Genomic DNA, 18,239 nt, shown 5'->3' with positions numbered 1-18,239 from the left:
AAAGTACCTATCGAAACGAACTAGATCTGACAAATATGGCCAGTCGAGGTCAGCCTAAGAGGAGAAGGTTGTCATCTAAAGGTTTGACCTCCCAGCTCCAAGTTTTATCCGGTGAGATCTCCCGGGATGTGAGCGGTCAGGCGGGTGAGAGCAGCTACTACCTGCAGTGCCCTGACCATACGGGGGTGCCCTCACCCGCGGATTCAACATTCAACCCGAACTATGGCTCAGCTGCCGTGGTCTCTCCCCCCTCTGGAGCCGCGCACAGGCAGACTGGGTTCTGTGCTGCCAACATCAGCAGCAGCATCCCGGGACCTTCGTGGTCTTCGTCCTCCTCTTCGTGGTCTTCATCCTCCTCTTGGTGGGTGTAGACGGAGCGTTGGCCTCGCAGAGTGGCAGCGCCTACCGGAAGTGTGGTGGACTCAAGAGGAAGAACAGAGAGGCAGACAGCAGCGACAGTGTGCTGACCCTGGAGGAGCTCTCCGCCCCTGGGCTGTCCAACCGCATGGCCTGGGGCGAGGCCTCCACCACCATCGACTACCATCTAGAGCAGCACGAGGTCCTCTGCTCTGCCTCCAACACCTACGAGGTGCTGGAGTTCCTGGGCTGTGGGGCTTTTGGCCAGGTGGCCAAGTGCTGGAAGCTCGGCACCAATGAAACAGTTGCCATCAAGATCTTAAAAGATCACCCTTACTTTGCCCGCCAGGGCCAGATCGAGGTGGGAAAATTGTACCTGATTTAACTGAGGTTTTGAGAATCAGTTGTAGCCCTGATTCTGATGTTGCTTTGTTCCTGCTCTAATAAGATGTAATAGGCTGATATTGACTAAGACTGTGCAGTTTGTAATCAGGGGTCATTTCTCTCTGTAGAAGAGCATCTGTCAAATATAGCAAAAGTAAATGTCTGAAGGGAGCCATGCAGTAAATGGGTTGATGTTATTGAAGTTACGTAGCATATTAGCCCTTGAACGCTGTGCCCACGTGACTTAACGCCTGTCCCATCTTCCCCCATCTGCTCAGATGAGCATCCTGTGCCGTCTGAGCACGGAGAACGCAGACGAGTTCAACATTGTGCGCTGGTACGAGTGCTTCCAGCACAGGAACCACATATGCCTGGTCTTCGAGATGCTGGGGCAGAGCCTGTACGACTTCCTGAAGCACAGCGAGTTCAGCCCGCTGCCGCTGAAGTACATCCGGCCCGTGCTGCAGCAGCTGGCCACCGCGCTCTTGAAGCTGAAGAGTCTGGGCCTGATCCACCTCAAGCCCGACAACATCATGCTGGTGGACCCCGTCAGGCAGCCGTACACCATCAAGGTCATCAACTTCGGCTCTGCCACCCACGTCTCCAAGGCCGTGCGCTCCTCCTACCTGCAGACCAGATACTACCGGTGAGTGGCGTGGCATAAGGCCTGTTGGAAACAGACGCATGGTAGCGGGAATCGGTTCCACTCGAGTGTGCTTGAGAGGCGAACTGCCCGTTGCGGACGGCTGTGGTGACACGGCTACTCAGTAAAATCGTGATAAGCCTTACGATGAACTGCAACACGTTTGATTGCCGTTTGATTTATAAGTGATGTATTTTTAACTGGATCATGTATGTGTGTAATTTATCCAAACACCAATGAATATCCTAATATATTCAGTGCCTGAGAAGTTAAGATGCTCTCAGCACACATAAAAATATTTTTTTTGGTTGGTTTTACGCTTCAGGCTTTGGTAATATCAGTACAGGGTAAGTGTACTGCTACATTGTAGTTACACCATGACAGTGTTGTTCTGTATTTACGTAGTGGAGAACAACACATCAGTATGTAGTGTCAGTGTGTTGGTGAACTTGGCTCCACTCAGCTTACTCTACAGTAGTAGATGGGTAATGCACAGGCCAGTATTGTGCTACCAATTTACCAAAAGAAACTTTCAGGTAGTGAAAAAATACTTCTCAAAGCTTTTACATTTTCACTAATTAATTCATCACTCTTTGTTAAAGTGAGTACCTTTGAATCACGACAAACTAGAGTATCATGCTAGACGTTATGATGGACGTTTTTGTGTTTTTGGTCCAGATCGCCCGAGATAATCCTGGGTCTCCCGTTCTGCGAGGCCATTGATATGTGGTCCCTGGGCTGTGTCATTGCAGAGCTCTTCCTGGGCAGGCCCCTGTATCCTGGAGCATCTGAATACAATCAGGTCAGCCCACGGGCCTCGGACCCGAACCTCGCTTTTCTCACGCTTCTGTCCTTATTCACGAAGCATCGAAGAACAGCGCTGATTCAGAGTCTGCTTTCCCACCTCCTTTCCAGAACTTCCTCGCTGTGTAATAAAGATGTAAATCTTGTTTGGGAGAAGAGTGGTGTTGCTAACGGTGATGGCCACCCTTATTCTAACTATGCAGCTTGTTAGCTGGTCCCTGATACCTGCGTGAAGCTGGCCCCCCCTCATACCCAAAATGCTGAAATAACACTGCAGTTCGTTTGTGCTGGGTTTGTGCCCGTTTGTGCTGCAAATATTTTCGTTTGTGCTATTAAGGCTTTTGAGTAATTTAAAAATGCATTTTCTGACCGGTGACGTCACGCAGCCCCCCCTCCACGTCCAAATTTCTCCAAAGTAGTCTCATTCGTTTGTGCTACGTTTGTGCTCGTTTGTGCTGTTAAAATGAACGCTTCAATCACTTGCTTTGTAAAGTGACAGTCGTTTAATTTTTCACACGCGTGACATCACCAGCCCCCCCTCCACGTCCAAATCACTCCAAACTGGTCTCGTTCGTTTGTGCTACGTTTGTGCTCGTTTGTGCTGTTGAAATTAATGTTTGTGCTTTTATGGTTTTTTAAATATAACCAATTCTTTTTCATACGCGTGACGTCACCAGCCCCCCCTCCATGTCTAAATCACTCCAAACTGGTCTCGTTCGTTTGTGCTACGTTTGTGCTCGTTTGTGCTGTGAAAATTAACGTTTGTGCTTTTATGGTTTTTAAATTAGGCTATAACTGGATCTTTTTCATACGCGTGACGTCACCAGCCCCCCCTCCACGTCCAAATCACTCCAAACTGGTCTCGTTCGTTTGTGCTACGTTTGTGCTCGTTTGTGCTGTTGAAATTAACGTTTGTGCTTTTATGGTTTTTTAAATATAACCGATTCTTTTTCATACGCGTGACGTCACCAGCCCCCCCTCCACGTCCAAATCACTCCAAACTGGTCTCGTTTGTTTGTGCTACGTTTGTGCTCGTTTGTGCTGTTGAAATTAACGTTTGTGCTTAACGTCACGAGCGCACCTCTCACATGTTTAACTATAGCTATACAACAGAATGGGCTGGATGATGTTGGACTACAGAAGGGACAGGAGGTGAGGGGTAACACAGAAGGCAGAGTTTCTGGATGACATCAAAGCTTCTGTTGAGAGATTTAAGAGGTAATATTTATGACATTTATAAGTAATATTGATCTTCCAATAATGAAATTGAATGACAGGAATCTTTGTGTGAATCATTGTTTCTGTGGGGATGCAAAAACACAAACACACAACCCTCATGCAGGAATCTGCACTTCTGCAAAGTGCTAATCATTTTCTGAATACATGAATCAGAGGTAGGAAATAATGCATCTTATTTGATGGGCACTCAAAAACATTAATAAGTGAAAACACAAGTCATACAACATTTTTTTTCTTAAATCAATTTTTACTGTAGAAAGTCTTGTTATTTGATGGAACATGTACTTTTCTTTAGGTCAGAGGGTTGCAAGTTTGGATTCCACATTGTATCTAAATAACTCAGTGGCTTTGAATAAATAAAAAAAACATCAGCTAAGTGTAGTGTAATGTAATTTAACTAAAATCTGCTGCTTGTTTTCCCAACCTAGTCTTTCGTGTAAAAAAACACGTGATGTAATTGTGTGCTTGTCAGGCACAGTGGAAACCCCCTTGGAGAGGTCGTCAAAGCATTGCCACCCTGAGAACGGCCTCCGGCAGTAGGCGACGTAATGCCCGAGGGCTGCCCAGTAAGGCACCAGACGGAATGCTACAACACCCCTTAGAATGAAGGGCTCATTGCAGGTGAGGTTGATGGGGAAGACTTGCAGCACATAATCCTTCTCTGCAGCAACTTCAATGGACAGTGCTGTCCGAGCAGTGTGGCTGTGGGTGACCACACCATTGCAGGCCTCGTCAGTAATTGATTGCGCTGCTTTTGCAGGTCGCTGGCAAATTGAATACTGCAACTGCACTCCATCCTCAAGAGCTGCTTGAAGACCCTTGATGCCCTCTGTTTCTATGTGCCGTATGTTTATGGGTGCAAGGAGACATGCTCTGAAGCTGGCCATTGCTCTTGAGCATTCTGGGTTCCCACACTGAGCCTTGGTAATGAAACTTGGAGAATGATCCATTGCTTTTGTTATGATCTGGGCAATGTTGCATGCTGCGTTGATCTTCAGTGTTCCAGATCTTAATGTGTTGTGCTCAAAGATGTTGTGCAAAATTCTTGCCCTCTGCCGGTAGGCTTCAGAATGTACTCCATCTGTCACAATGGTTGTGACCAGCTGAAATATCTGGGTGTTTCTCTTGTCAGTGGTGGTTAGGTGCTTGTTGAAGTTTTCACTGTCGCAGAAAGTGCAGCATGAACATTAGCAGAAAGAGTCAAATGCGCACGTGTTGTCCAGGCTTACTGTTGCTTTTCCAATCTTAATGGACTTGCACATATTTCCATAAGTCCCATTTGAATTTTGGTTTGCTTTGGAGCTGTGTGTAGCCACTCTGGCTGTGGAATAAGATAGGAGGTTGGCCTCTTTTTTGGGGGTACTGCCAGGCTCCTCCAGTTTTCCAGTGTTGGCTGATTGGGTGTGTCCACTGCCAGGCCTTTGTCGCAACCAACATCATCCCTGTCTGGCTTGTTGTGTTTGGCTGAGGAAAGCCGCATCTCCCCTTCAATGTAATTTAGGTGTCTGCCCACAAAACGATGAACGTGTGTAGGCAGGTTTTCGTTCCTGAAGAGGCCACGTTTTAGATTTTTGAATTCGGCCTCCACATACACCGGTCCACAGAGGCAGGTAGGAGCCAATTCTGACAAGTTGTGGTATGTCATATTGTCATGGTCTCCATGGTGTGATGCACGACTTAAACTTTGTTCACAGATCATTTCTGGCTTTGGCATCTAGTGAAGTTAAGAATTTAGTTCCATTAATTTTTTATTCCAGAATTCATTTCAGTTCAATTGCTATTGTTCTCTTTCCTGTTAGAAATTAAACCTTATTGTTCTGAATTTTTTGTGTGTGGTCCATCTCTCAGATGTCTGTTTTTTACTATGTTAACACGATCAATCTTCTCATGTGCAGCCTTATCTACTTAGTCTTTACATACGGCTGAGTATTGGTTCGCTACTGCCACCAACTGGACAAACTAAATTGTTGCCCCACTGTTAGTTCCAAAACTGATACATTCAAAGGTTTTTCCATAATAGTTGGCTAGGAAGGCTAGTTCACTTATAGCTTGCTAGTTTTATTACATGCTAAATTTGTAGGCTATTTCTGATCAATTACTTAATCATAGCTGTAGATATTTAAATACAACCATAATTTCATGCTCTGTGTATTTGATAAAATCATAGCTGTGCCTGCATTTAGCTGTGCCCACATTTAAGGGAATGGCAATACAGTACAACTTACTGCAATATGTATGGTTTAATCACATTACAACATACAAAATTGTATGAATTACTTCAATATTGAGTGTCCATGTCAAATAAGATGCATTATTTCCTACCTCTGACTCATGTACTCATGTATTCGTCAAGGAAATGATTAGCCATTGCTCAACTGTTTTAGTGAAGTTAATAAATAATGAAGGCGTTTAGATTCAGTTCAATGTTTTTGTGTCAGTAATACAGTATTTGTCTTAAGGCAGCTATCAAGCAAGACATTATACAAAGAGTGTTTGCATGTGCAAAAGAACAGTTCTTTATTGAATGTGAGTAAAGAGCAGTATCCTTAAATGGTTTGCATTGTGTATCCATGCATTGAATGTACTGTACATATAAATCAACATTTTAGACTTTTTGTCAATCAACAATACACCACATAAATTGCATGAGATGGTGTTTCTTGGTGGTTCAGACAAAAAAAAACCAAGGTCAGTAAGCGACAAAAGAAAATAAATGAGCATTATAGCAATATAATAAAGGTACTAGTAAAATGGTTAAATGCAAATGTTTAAATGTGAATGCACTGAGCTAAACAGATAGATGGCCAGGAGAAGGAGTGGTACCTGAATGTGGATGCCCTGCTTCGCATGTTGCAGAAACTTTCAAGAGGTCAACATAAAACATTTAATTAAAGCTAATTAAAGCATGGTCATTGGAGCTGCTCTGTCAATTCAGCAATGAAGCAAGAGGACAGTTCCTGATCTTCTCCACTGCCCACAACACCTCTGAAGATTTCTGGACAGAGGCCTTCTAGACAAAGATGTGGTTGATCTGCATAAGGGAACATTAAGATCCTCATACATCTCTCAACAGAAGCTTTGATGTCATCCAGAAATTCTGCCTTCTCTGTTACCCCTCACCTCCTGTCCGTTCTGTAGTCCAACATCATCCAGCCCATTCTGTTGTATAGCTATAGTTAAACACGTGAGAGGTGCGCTCGTGTCATTAAGCACAAACGTTAATTTCAACAGCACAAATGAGCACAAACGTAGCACAAACGAATGAGACCAGTTTGGAGTGATTTGGACATGGAGGGGGGGCTGGTGACGTCACGCGTATGAAAAAGAATCGGTTATATTTAAAAAACCATAAAAGCACAAACGTTAATTTCAACAGCACAAACGAGCACAAATGTAGCACAAACGAACGAGACCAGTTTGGAGTGATTTGGACGTGGAGGGGGGGCTGGTGACGTCACGCGTATGAAAAAGATCCAGTTATAGCCTAATTTAAAAACCATAAAAGCACAAACGTTAATTTTCACAGCACAAACGAGCACAAACGTAGCACAAACGAACGAGACCAGTTTGGAGTGATTTAGACATGGAGGGGGGGCTGGTGACGTCACGCGTATGAAAAAGAATCGGTTATATTTAAAAAACCATAAAAGCACAAACATTAATTTCAACAGCACAAACGAGCACAAACATAGCACAAACGAACGAGACCAGTTTGGAGTGATTTGGACGTGGAGGGGGGGCTGGTGATGTCACGCGTGTGAAAAATTAAACGACTGTAACTTTACAAAGCAAGTGATTGAAGCGTTCATTTTAACAGCACAAACGAGCACAAACGTAGCACAAACGAATGAGACTACTTTGGAGAAATTTGGACGTGGAGGGGGGGCTGCGTGACGTCACCGGTCAGAAAATGCATTTTTAAATTACTCAAAAGCCTTAATAGCACAAACGAAAATATTTGCAGCACAAACAGGCACAAACCCAGCACAAACGAACTGCAGTGTTATTTCAGCATTTTGGGTATGAGGGGGGGCCAGCTTCACGCAGGTGTCCCTGATGACTGGCAAGGAAGAGACTATGAATGATTTTTGAACTAACAAAACAATTAACTCAAATGTGATCTGTAGGCTCTTTAGGCCTGAGATGTGTTTTCTGGCTGTAATTGGTAATCTAATAAGAGCTCTTTACAGTAGTGCTAGAAATACTGTCTTGCAGTGGAAGAAAATCTCTGGTTTTATGACAGTGGAATTCTAAGCTGGGTCCAGGTGAAGTTCCCAGTACAACAGGGTTGTCTGGTGCAAGGTGTTTTAGGAATGCGAGGCCTTTACTGTGTTAGAGGTGCAGACTGTAAGGGTAGTTGTCTTTGCTAGCTCATCTTCAGGATCATTATATGAACATAAAATAAAGTCATCCCATCGTACCATAATATCATCCCTCTTTTGCGCTGTCGCCGCAGATCCGTTACATCTCCCAGACACAGGGCCTTCCAGCAGAGAACCTCCTGAGTGCGGGAACCAAGACTGGATGCTACTTCCACAGGGGTCCCGACTCCAGCCACCCGCTGTGGAGACTCAAGGTCCCCCATCCTTCGTGTGCCATGTGTTCGGTTCATAAGAGAACTGTAATGGCACCTGACGGTACACCTGAATGTTTTTTTTCTGCTTCTATGTTCCCCAGACGCCTTTGGAGCACGAGGTGGAGCTTGGCGTCAAGTCCAGAGAGACCAGGAAGTATATTTTCAGCTGTCTCGACGACATGATGCAGGTTATTTGTGCTCTTGTTCACCTTATTGCACGCTTTGCATCACTGCAACAAAGAGCACAAAGAGCACCAGCTGCTGGTGGAGCATGTAGAGAAGGTCTTGGCTCTGAGTTCAAGGGTTTGAGGGTTCGTGCTCTCATAATAAAAAGTGTATGTAAGTCGCAACAGCGCCTGTGAAATGCAGAGAAACGCACGCCGATTTTGCTGCTGAAACAGCATCTTAGGCACATCGGCGCCCTCTGCTGACGCATAATATAACCTACCCGTTCGTCTCCTACAGGTCAACATGCCCAGTCTAGATGGCAGAGACATTCTGGTGGAGAAGGCTGACCGGTGGGAGTTCATGGACCTGCTGAAAAAGATGCTGACGCTGGACGCAGAGCACTGAATCACGCCGATGGAGGCCCTCAGCCACACGTTTGTCACCATGGCTCACCTCCCTCACCTCCCTCTCAGTGCACAGTGAGTGTGTACAGGGCCGTCGCTCCGTCTCACACAGTCCAGCTGTGTTCCAGCTCCGATGCGCGCAGGACGGTTTGCTTGTCGATCATTATGCAGGGCTCTTTGTCTGTCTCACTCTCTGTCTCTCTCACTTTGCAGTGTAAAGTCCTGCTTTCAGAACATGGAGATCTGTAAGCGGACATGCACGGGCTTCAACAGCAGCAGAGGCCTGTTCGGCAGTGGAGGCGGGGCCGGGGGCGGGGCCAGTACTGACGCCAACCTCCCGGTCACCTTCAACAGCCTGATTGGCCAACACAGCCAGGTGGGCCTGCCAGCACAAGCTTGTAGTGTGTTGCACCCCAAACCTACGGCTAACATAAAATGACTGCAAGCGTTCAGATAAGAAATTACTCACAGAAACTGTGTTTTTCAGCTATGTTTGAAGGGTTTTGTCATTAAGTACATTGTACCCTGTTTGTTGGGTGTGTGTGTGTGTGTGTGTGTGTGTGTGTGTGTGTGTCCTCTGCCACGCACCCATATCAGCCCATCGTCATCTCGGACACGCCCAGCCCTGCTGTCAGCATCATTACCATCTCCAGCGGCACCGAGGACGAGGACGACGCCAACCTGCCCACCAGGTGCACTCCCCACAAACTCCGTTGCTCCGCCTCCTGTGCCTCTGAGCTCGGTGTTTGCTACAAATTCTTTTGATGAGTTCCTTCATAACGGTCACCCTTCTGTTTTCTCACCTTGTGGTTTTTAAACGCCCCTCCCCAGCTGCAGCGTGAACCAGCGGGTGGACGACATCATCTGTGTGACCGTGCGGGACTCGGACTCGTCCACCTGCAGCCTGCTCAGCCCCAGGCACCTGCTCACCTTTATGGAGAACGTCACCAAGTAGCTGGCCATGGTCATGGTCTCGGCGAAGGCCAGGTGAGTCCTCGTCCCATGTGCTCTGTCTCTCCCGCCCCTCCGGCTCTGTCCACAGGCCTCCTCCGTCGATCATTGTCTCACATCCCCATATAGAGTCGAGCACCGCGGCCTCCGGGCGGTCCAAGAAGACTTCGGTTGTGCCCCCTGCCAGAGCAGCCCTGCCTGACGCTGAGAGACACAGAGCCACTTCCACCAAGTCTCAGCCTCTCAACCTGAGCCAGGTAGAGCGTCTGTAGAGCAGTTTGCCTTCACACACTGCAACTGCAGTCACACTTCACACTGGCCAATAGAAAATCTTATCTTTGCTCTGCTGTCTTATCCATACTCTGCTCATCAGCTTCATTTAAGATCATTTTCTAGTAGGACTGTCGGATTGCAAAGCTTTGAGTCTGACCGGTGCATTGATTTGCTGGAATACTGTATATATTGGCCAGAGTATGTTGCATATATTCACAGTTTTATATATTCAATGTTCTCAGCAGCAGCAGCACCGGCGTCCTGCTCCCCAACAGTCATGGGCTTTATTACAGAATTTCATTACTTCAGTGTCTGAGCTTTTGTTCTTTGTTTGTTTTAGCATACTTTTAAGAAGGCTTTCAATAGAAACCCCAAAGGTAAATTTTTCATCCAGACAAATGCCTAAATATTTTTAAGAAGTTACTCTCTCCAGCGTAACACTAAAGACAAAATGCAGTCGTCACCCTGCCGGCCACAACACTGAGCAGTGTCAGTCTTTCATGTCCTGTTGTTGTGATGTTGTGTTCATCCCTCAGATGGGCGTGGCCCATTATGGAACCCGACCCCTGAGTGACAAAAATAACAGTAATGTTGAATTCAGTGAATAAGTTCAGATCATGACTTACTGTAAATTTCCCATTCATTAGTGGCCCATGCCATAGCTGTGAATATATTAAAAGATTGTGATGTAACACATTATGTGATATGGTGACTATTTATTATAGTTTGTATATGGGATATTTGACACCACACTCACCTGATAGCATTTCTCTCCTGTTCCTTCGTTCAGAGAAGATGAGAGTATCTTCAGACCCAGGAGATTCTGGGTCCTCTTCCAGCACAGGGACTGAGGCGCAAATATGATGGTGGTCCCTGTGCCTCAGTATGGCTGTATCAGTCCCACCCATAGCCTGAACACACCAGACATCTTCTCATGTGTTAATGATCCTGTACTGTATGGATGAAACACTGCTGTTTACAGGGCACCTCCCACAGGTGTCCAACATATAACAGATTCATTCATAGAGGGAAACAGCCAATAGATTTATTCCAAGATGGAGAACTGCTAACAGAAAGTTTTCTCCTTATGGTTCACACCAATACACCAAAACAGCTTAATCCCTAATTTAGCAATGAATGTGTACAAATATCAAATGTCACATTCCTTTAAGATTACATAGAATAATGAGCAAGACATTGGCTTCCTCACAGCACTGTATACTTGTCCCCTCACACACTGATCTCCGAACACACTGGTTTCCTCACACACTGGTCCCCTCCCAACAGTGTACTGTGGATATCTAGTCCTGGTTGGGGTGTGAAATACTTAAATGCTAAACCACCCTTGGTTTTCCTCACAGATGCTCCTGCTAACACATCCTCTCAAGATCACCACAGTCACTTTAGGCCACTAAACTGAAGAGACACACAGAGAAAGAAACTACAAAAAACAACATATTAAATCTACTTCTCACAGGCTCAAGGCTCTGTCACAGTCCAAATAGTTTAGTCTCTATAACAAATGTATGAATACAGTCTTCTTTCTCCAATCTGCCTTACACTATTTTTAATTTTCAAGTCAAAGTCAAACCAATCTGTGATATATGAGGGGAGCTTTGTAGAATGAAAACATTTGTCTTACAAAATATTACATAAAAAAATTAAAATGTGAAAATTGTGAAAAAAATCATGATCTCATAATTATGTAAATATTTACTTGAAAATGTTTTGCTGCACTTTTTAATGAATAAATATAAAACCTGAGGTTGAGTTAGAGGATGGCCTGATTCAGGTAAAACCTGTGCCATCTAGTGAAGCAATCATGTTTCAACTTGTTTATTCCTTTACACAAGCTCTTCCTCCCTGTACACGCCTGCCTGTTTGTGGAAGTAAACCTTGGAACGTCACACTAGTCCTTATTAATTCTGCGTTCAGGTAAGTTATAAATATGCAAACCTCTTAACACTGGGATGTATTTCTTTCTGTCTTATTTCTGAGGAGTCTGAATTCCCTGGTGGAAAAAGGACAACAGTGACTGATTCACTTCTGTGCTCCTGTGTTTATTACAGAAGATCTAAAAGTGAGAGTGGAGAAGGAGCCATTACAGAGAAACAGTACAGCAGCTGTTGGAGGAAATGGCTGCTACAAACCCTCTGTCAGAAGAAGAGTTTTCATGTCCTGTGTGCTTTGACATCTTCAGGGATCCTGTTGTACTGTTGTGTAGCCACAGTGTGTGTCAAACCTGCCTGCAGCAGTTCTGGAATACCAATACATCTCGAGAATGTCCAGTTTGTAGAAGAAGATGTTCAATAGACAATCCTCCCTTTAATCTTGCACTAAGGAACCTGTGTGAAGCTTTTCTAGAGAGCAGGAGTCAGGTCTGCAGTCTGCACAACGAGAAACTCAAACTCTTCTGTCTGGAGGACCAACAGCCTGTGTGTTTGGTGTGTCAGACTTCAAAGAAACATAAAAACCACGACTGCTGTCCAGTAGATGAAGCTGTGTGTGATTTTAAGGTATGAAATTACTTTTCATAATGTATGAAAATCCAAATGTTGACATATGCTTCTGAAATTATTTATTGGCTATATTGTCAGTGGGTCAGTGGGTGTGGTCCGAGCCAAAGACCCAACAAAAACATGTGACTCATAGAATGACTAAAGCAGGAGAAATGCCCTAGTCAGTCACTCAGTTAAATTCTGTGTCTATATGTTGTAATAAGGTCTATGAAAATTTCTTAGACATAAATGAGAAGGCTGTGTATTTGGTGAAAGATGAAACCTGCCATTCTGTTTGCTGCAGTTTCACTCTCTGAACTAAACTGTTAATTGTAGAAGAAACTCAAGACCTCTCTGGAGTCTCTACAGCAGAATCTGAAAGTCTTAGAGGAAAATAAACAAGCCTGTGAGAAAACAGTAGCCCACATTCAGGTGAAACATCACTCTGAGTTCTGAATGCTGCTTTGATCACTGTCCACTTACACCATAATGAAACACACACATTTGGACAGTTTATATTTCCTCATCATCTCCCATTCCAGTATCAGGCCCAGCACACAGAGAGGCAGATAAAGGAGGAGTTTGAGAAGATCCACCAGTTTCTAAGAGATGAAGAAGCAGCAAGAATAGCTGCACTGAAGGAGGAAGAGGAGCAGAAGAGTCACATGATGAGGAGGAAGATTGAGGAGATGAGTGGAGAAATAGCATCTCTATCAGATCAAATCAGAAACACAGAGAAGGAGATGGAAGCTGAGGACATTCTGTTCTTACTGGTAAGAATCTCCCTCTGTCTGTCTCTCTCACTTAAACACATGTATAAAAACATATTAAATGTTCCAGTGTAGGTGATGAAGAATCACTATCTGGCCATTTTGGCCATCTCTCATTTACCTCACTACTTTTCTATCTTCCTCTCTCTCTCTCTATCTCTCTCTCACACACACACACACACACACACACACACACACACACACACACACACACACACACACACACACACACACACACACTTTGTTTCCTTCTCAGAACTTGTCGTCCCCATTGAAACAGTGAGTGATTATTATTTCTGCTTTTATCTCCATATTGTGTTACACATTTTGTTTGGGTAATAATTCTGATACACTTATATCTTCAGTATATAAAACATGACATATGGAAATGGTTTTTAAGAATAAAAAATACATTGATATTGCAAGAACCTGAAAGATACATTGATGGATTTAATGAAATGTATTGAACATCTCAATTTACATTTGAAATTATTTGAATAAGATATATTATGTAAAATAATATAGGTTAATACATTTCCAGAGATCATCACACCCCAAAGGAACATGAGAAGGTGTCAGGAGCTCTGATCAGTGTTGCTAAACATCTTTCCAACCTGAAGTTCAGAGTCTGGGAGAGAATGCAGAAGATTCTTCAGTACAGTGAGTTTGGTTTTCCTTGATTACTTAGAGTAATTCTGTTCTCCTCACAATTAGGACTCTATAGAAAGCAAAACATAAAAAATGTAGGTTTGGTAACTCAACTATTCTAATATTGAAGGTTGCATTAGTATAAACATTGAGGGTGATACCATGAGTCTAAGCCCCATGGATCTCCATCCCTGAGGGACCAGCAGGTTCCCTGCGTGTTGTCTGCGTGTTGTCTGTCTCTGAATAATTAATCCAAGATGTGTAGACATACATTAATGAATGAAACTCACATTATTTCAATTGTCAGAACAACAAGCACACAAGTACTGCAGGGGTGTGTGGTGAACACACAACATCACCATCACTTCCCTCTTATCAACCTACTGCAGCATTTCATTCAGAGTAAAGAGCCTGCAGTCTGTAAATGTGACCTCATCACATAAACACATAAATCTGTTCTCTCTCCTCAGACTGTGTTACTCTGGACCCCAACACTGCACATCCACACCTCCACCTGTCTGGTGATGTCACTACTGTAGACCACAGACCACAGGACTCACTGCTTCCTGATAATCCAGAGAGATTTGATGTGTGTGCGTATGTGCTGGGCTCTGAGGGCTTTAACTCAGGGACACACTGCTGGGATGTTGATGTTGGAGACAGTGATGACTGGGTACTGGGTGTAATTAGAGAATCTGAATCAAGAAAAGGATTTTCTTTCTTGAATTCAGTGTGGAGTCTGAGCTACTATAAAAGCAAATACTACACACGCTGCCCAGGACAGAGAAGTCACTTCCTCACACCTACAGAGAAACTGCAGACGGTCAGAGTTCAGCTGGACTGGGACAGGGGGAAAGTGACCTTCACTGATCTTATAACCAGTTCACACCTGCGCACTATAACACACACTTTTACTGGCACAGTTTTCCCATTATTCTATAATAACAGCTTCACTCCTTTGAGGATCTTGCCAGGAACGGCGTCAGCAGCAATGAATGAGCAGTGATTGAACAGTAGATAATAAATCTATTAGGATACTACATCAGGCGGTTTTTCAAAGTATTTATATTATGGCATGTATTCAGGAGACAGTACAATTCTGTTGTATTAGTTTAAGTGATTTTCTTTCATATTATCCTGCATGTTCCGGAAGCAGGGAGAGATGGAGACGCGGGTGTAAATAAGACATTATTCTTAGTATTTTCACACAAGGAATAAACCAAACACTCTGGCAGTACAACCTGTAAACACTGAGACACCAAGGAGCAGGCTACACCTCCTCTGCTGTACTGTCCCTGATGAAGTGTTTGATCTGTAAGTGTTTTCCTGATGTCCTCCTCTGCTGTACTGTCCCTGATGAAGTGTTTGATCTGTAAGTGTTTTCCTGATGACACCTTTTACACCTTTACAGTAGTAAAACATAAATGTCATTAATAAAGTGATTTACATTAATGTTAGACCTTTATCTGTGATGACATTTTGTACTACTAAGTGATGTAATGTTCTGTCATGTGTTTGGTGTTGGTCTTCTCATATAGACACACTAACAAATCAGGACATGAAGGTCTGATTGTAGATACTGTACATTAGATTAACAAACCCTTATCATGACATAAAGGTCTGGTTCCAGACACATTTAGACGTTTCTTCATGGAGAGTCTTGTAACAAAACAGAGTTGTACAGTCGCATGTGGACCAGAGGTATTTAACAGAAATAGGATGATCCAAAAACAGAGAAGTCAGGGACAGGCAAGGGTCAAAGCCAGTGATAGAAGACAAATAACACTCCAGGGGACGAGACAGGAACAGGCAGAGGTAAAGACAAGGTGATCCAATATACCAGTTCCAAGGAAGCAGGCTAAGGGGGATTCCAGGGGCAGAAACCGAGAACGGTACCAAATAATCATCCGCAGAAATACTCAGTAAGGACACATAATAGAGTATCAATACTTCACACAAATAGGAGGGCAAAACGGGCCTAAGTATACAGGGAACTGAAAATCTTGTGTACTCTACAATCAGGTGATGATGATCATGTGAGTGAAGGATTCTGGGAGTTGTAGTGTAGAGATTGGTACTGTAACATGACAAGTCTCATTTGCTCGATCTCTGACAACTCTTGTGTTCCACCAGCATGATTGATGTGACTGCACCTGCTCCAACAAGTTCTATTGAACCTGTCTGCATTCACGTACTCATTATGAAGTACTGTCACATCTTCATGCATACTGATCATATTCATTGATTGTTTCCCCAGTTATTGACCTGTTTTGTCCTCTCAGTCTCTATTCTGCTCCTATCTGGTTAGTTCTCCTGTTCACACTGCTCCTGGTTTATCAAGGATTTGGACTGGTTTATTCGCCCCTTTACTTCCCATTTCTGTTGTTTTTGCCTGTTCTGGATATCGACCTGTTTTCATATCGCTACTATGGATTTGGATCTTCCTTGTTCATAAATGTATTCAGAAATAATGTAAAAACATTTAGTGTTTTAACTTATGACTTACAATTATGTCAACAAACACCACTTCTGTGGCAATATCTCAATTTTAATTTTTTTTTATGAAACAATGAATATGAAACTGTCACGGTAGGCCAGCTCAGATCCTCCTGGTAGACGCCCACACCCGACACACCTCTAACCCGAATACTAATGCATTACACCTGCACTTAATCTACCACTGCACCTTTTAAGATCTGCAGGTACAGCCATCCAGTACTGTGCATTCCTCTTGTGTGGTGGTGAGTTCCAGAGGATGGCATTACTCATCGGGAGTATGAGAGAGAGCGAGATGGACAGCTTTGCACGCTTTTGTCTTCATTTAGCCACAGTAGGCTACTGTTCAAGCGCTTTGTGCTGCTTGAGCTACATATTTGAGTCTTTAATTACAATGGAGAATAAACACTTTGCAACTCTAGCACCGCCTCTATTCCGTCCATGAAGTCACAGAATGCCGGTGGTCCGAGGTGGTCCATAATTTGCATCACCGATTTTCCTTTTGTTGATTAACACTTCTAGGCATCCTGCTGCACTTAATTTTTGCTGACTTCCCATTTTGTACATGTGTATTTGTACACCGGATATCTGTCATAAGGGCCTTTGCAATTAGCTGGTTAGTTAAATCAGGTCTGATTAGAGAAATAAAAGGTGCTTAGGGAGCTTAGGGAATGAAATCTCCAGTTGTGGGTTACCATGAGGCAGAGTTACTGTGTCACACAGGCCACTGGATAAGGTACATCTTAAATAACAAGTCTTACCTGCATTCTGAGGTTCTGAGTCTTCCTACAATGAAGACTTTCACCACAACTAACCTGGCAGGAACAAGATTATAATCTGTTATCCTGTGTTTATTAGATTTCAGAGAGATGTCTCATTTTCTGTTGTCCAAAAATTTATTGTGCATTTACAGTCATAATTTTATACTCTTGATTATACTATTTATTTATTTATTTGTGTAATAGCGAGGGTGTTAAGGAGCAATAAGGCAGACACAAGCTCTGAGAGGAGTAATATTTACTAAAGGGCATTCCATACTCAGGGTCGTACGAACTGGCGTTAGTCAAATCTGAGAGCGAATCTGAAAAAAAAACATATCCAACATGAAGAGACATACTAGAACAGACAAGCACAAACTGTAACAAGACACTGAAGAGAAACACAAACTATGTTATCCAACAGGCTGTATGCACAAACAACAATGACCAGCAATGACTTGACAAATTCAAAAATAGGTTACTGTCACAATTCATTATAACTTAGTTATGGCTCGTCAGACCTTAACAGAAGAAACCTGCCCAGCAACAAAGAAACCCTTGTGGTTTGATGGGTGTTGACACAGGAGAGGACACCGCAGGTATGGCGAAAATACTGCACGATTTATAACGTGCCAGTAAGTGATGGTGCCTGTGTCTGTGTGTGTGTGTGTGTGTGTGTGTGTGGGCTTGACACATGCCCACACACACACTGTGTGATTGTAGTGATTTTTATTTTTATTGCAGCTTTATGAAAATACTGTATGTAACCCCTTACAATCTGATGGTAATGGCAAAGTACAAGATAATGAATGTATTTCTATTACATAGATTCAGTGAATGTTCTTGCTAAAGATCTTCACTGGTTGTCCTAATCCAGCTTTGAAATCATAATCCATATCAGATTTTCCACTCTCCTTTTTCTCAATCAAGTGTGCAACAGCATAGCCAATCATTTTGTTCAACTCTTGAATGACCTACAGAGATAAAATTCATGACTGCAAACTGTATTCAAGGGCTCTAAGCAAAAAAAGTTCTGGTGTCGGCTAAGAGTTCAGTCTGGGCCAGCTTGCCTCCATGTGAACTTAAACTACTACCTGTGCTCTGCCTACAGGTATAGCAGCGCCTCTCATGTAGGTTACATGCAGGTTCCTACAGAAGCTTCATGGGTTTGTCCATCACATCCCTGCTGATGTCAATAAAGCTGAACATGCCTGTCACCCCCCACCTTTCCACACTCCTGTCTCTACTAACCCCCCTGTGTCCCACTGAA

At 43.6% G+C, this 18,239-nt stretch overlaps 1 protein-coding gene, 1 long non-coding RNA gene and 1 pseudogene across 2 annotated transcripts; all 3 read left to right on the top strand.

Moving 5' to 3' along the window:
• Nucleotides 1-35: 35 nt before the first annotated feature.
• On the top strand, nt 36-9,798 carry LOC143485283 (homeodomain-interacting protein kinase 2-like; annotated as a pseudogene).
• On the top strand, nt 2,867-4,272 carry LOC143485226 (uncharacterized). Its single transcript, XR_013122813.1, has 3 exons — nt 2,867-3,406; nt 3,900-4,048; nt 4,188-4,272. It is a non-coding gene; the product is annotated as an uncharacterized LOC143485226 (long non-coding RNA).
• Nucleotides 9,799-11,650: 1,852 nt separating the features above from the next.
• Nucleotides 11,651-15,172, top strand: LOC143485180 (E3 ubiquitin-protein ligase TRIM35-like). The gene is made up of 7 exons (XM_076984485.1): nt 11,651-11,734; nt 11,869-12,315; nt 12,634-12,729; nt 12,840-13,070; nt 13,324-13,346; nt 13,609-13,727; nt 14,186-15,172. Exons 2-7 carry the CDS (start codon nt 11,935-11,937, stop codon nt 14,719-14,721), a joined length of 1,386 nt encoding a protein of 461 aa, XP_076840600.1. The 5' UTR covers nt 11,651-11,734; nt 11,869-11,934; the 3' UTR covers nt 14,722-15,172.
• The last annotated feature ends 3,067 nt before the right edge of the window (nt 15,173-18,239 follow it).

The sequence above is a fragment of the Brachyhypopomus gauderio genome, chromosome 21 (genome assembly GCF_052324685.1).
Source record: "Brachyhypopomus gauderio isolate BG-103 chromosome 21, BGAUD_0.2, whole genome shotgun sequence".
Classification (NCBI taxonomy): Eukaryota; Metazoa; Chordata; class Actinopteri; order Gymnotiformes; family Hypopomidae; genus Brachyhypopomus; species Brachyhypopomus gauderio.
The sequence above is the reverse complement of the archived record's forward strand: the minus strand, read 5'-3'. Positions and strand labels throughout refer to the sequence as shown.

What these genes read in the sequence shown, in the direction of transcription:
- LOC143485180 (XM_076984485.1), top strand. Translation starts at nt 11,935, where the DNA reads ATGGCTGCTACAAACCCTCTGTCAGAAGAAGAGTTTTCATGTCCTGTG. An exon ending in AAGCTGTGTGTGATTTTAAG is followed by an intron (nt 12,316 to 12,633) that starts GTATGAAATTAC and finishes TGTTAATTGTAG; the next exon opens with AAGAAACTCAAGACCTCTCT. An exon ending in TTGTCGTCCCCATTGAAACA is followed by an intron (nt 13,347 to 13,608) that starts GTGAGTGATTAT and finishes ATACATTTCCAG; the next exon opens with AGATCATCACACCCCAAAGG.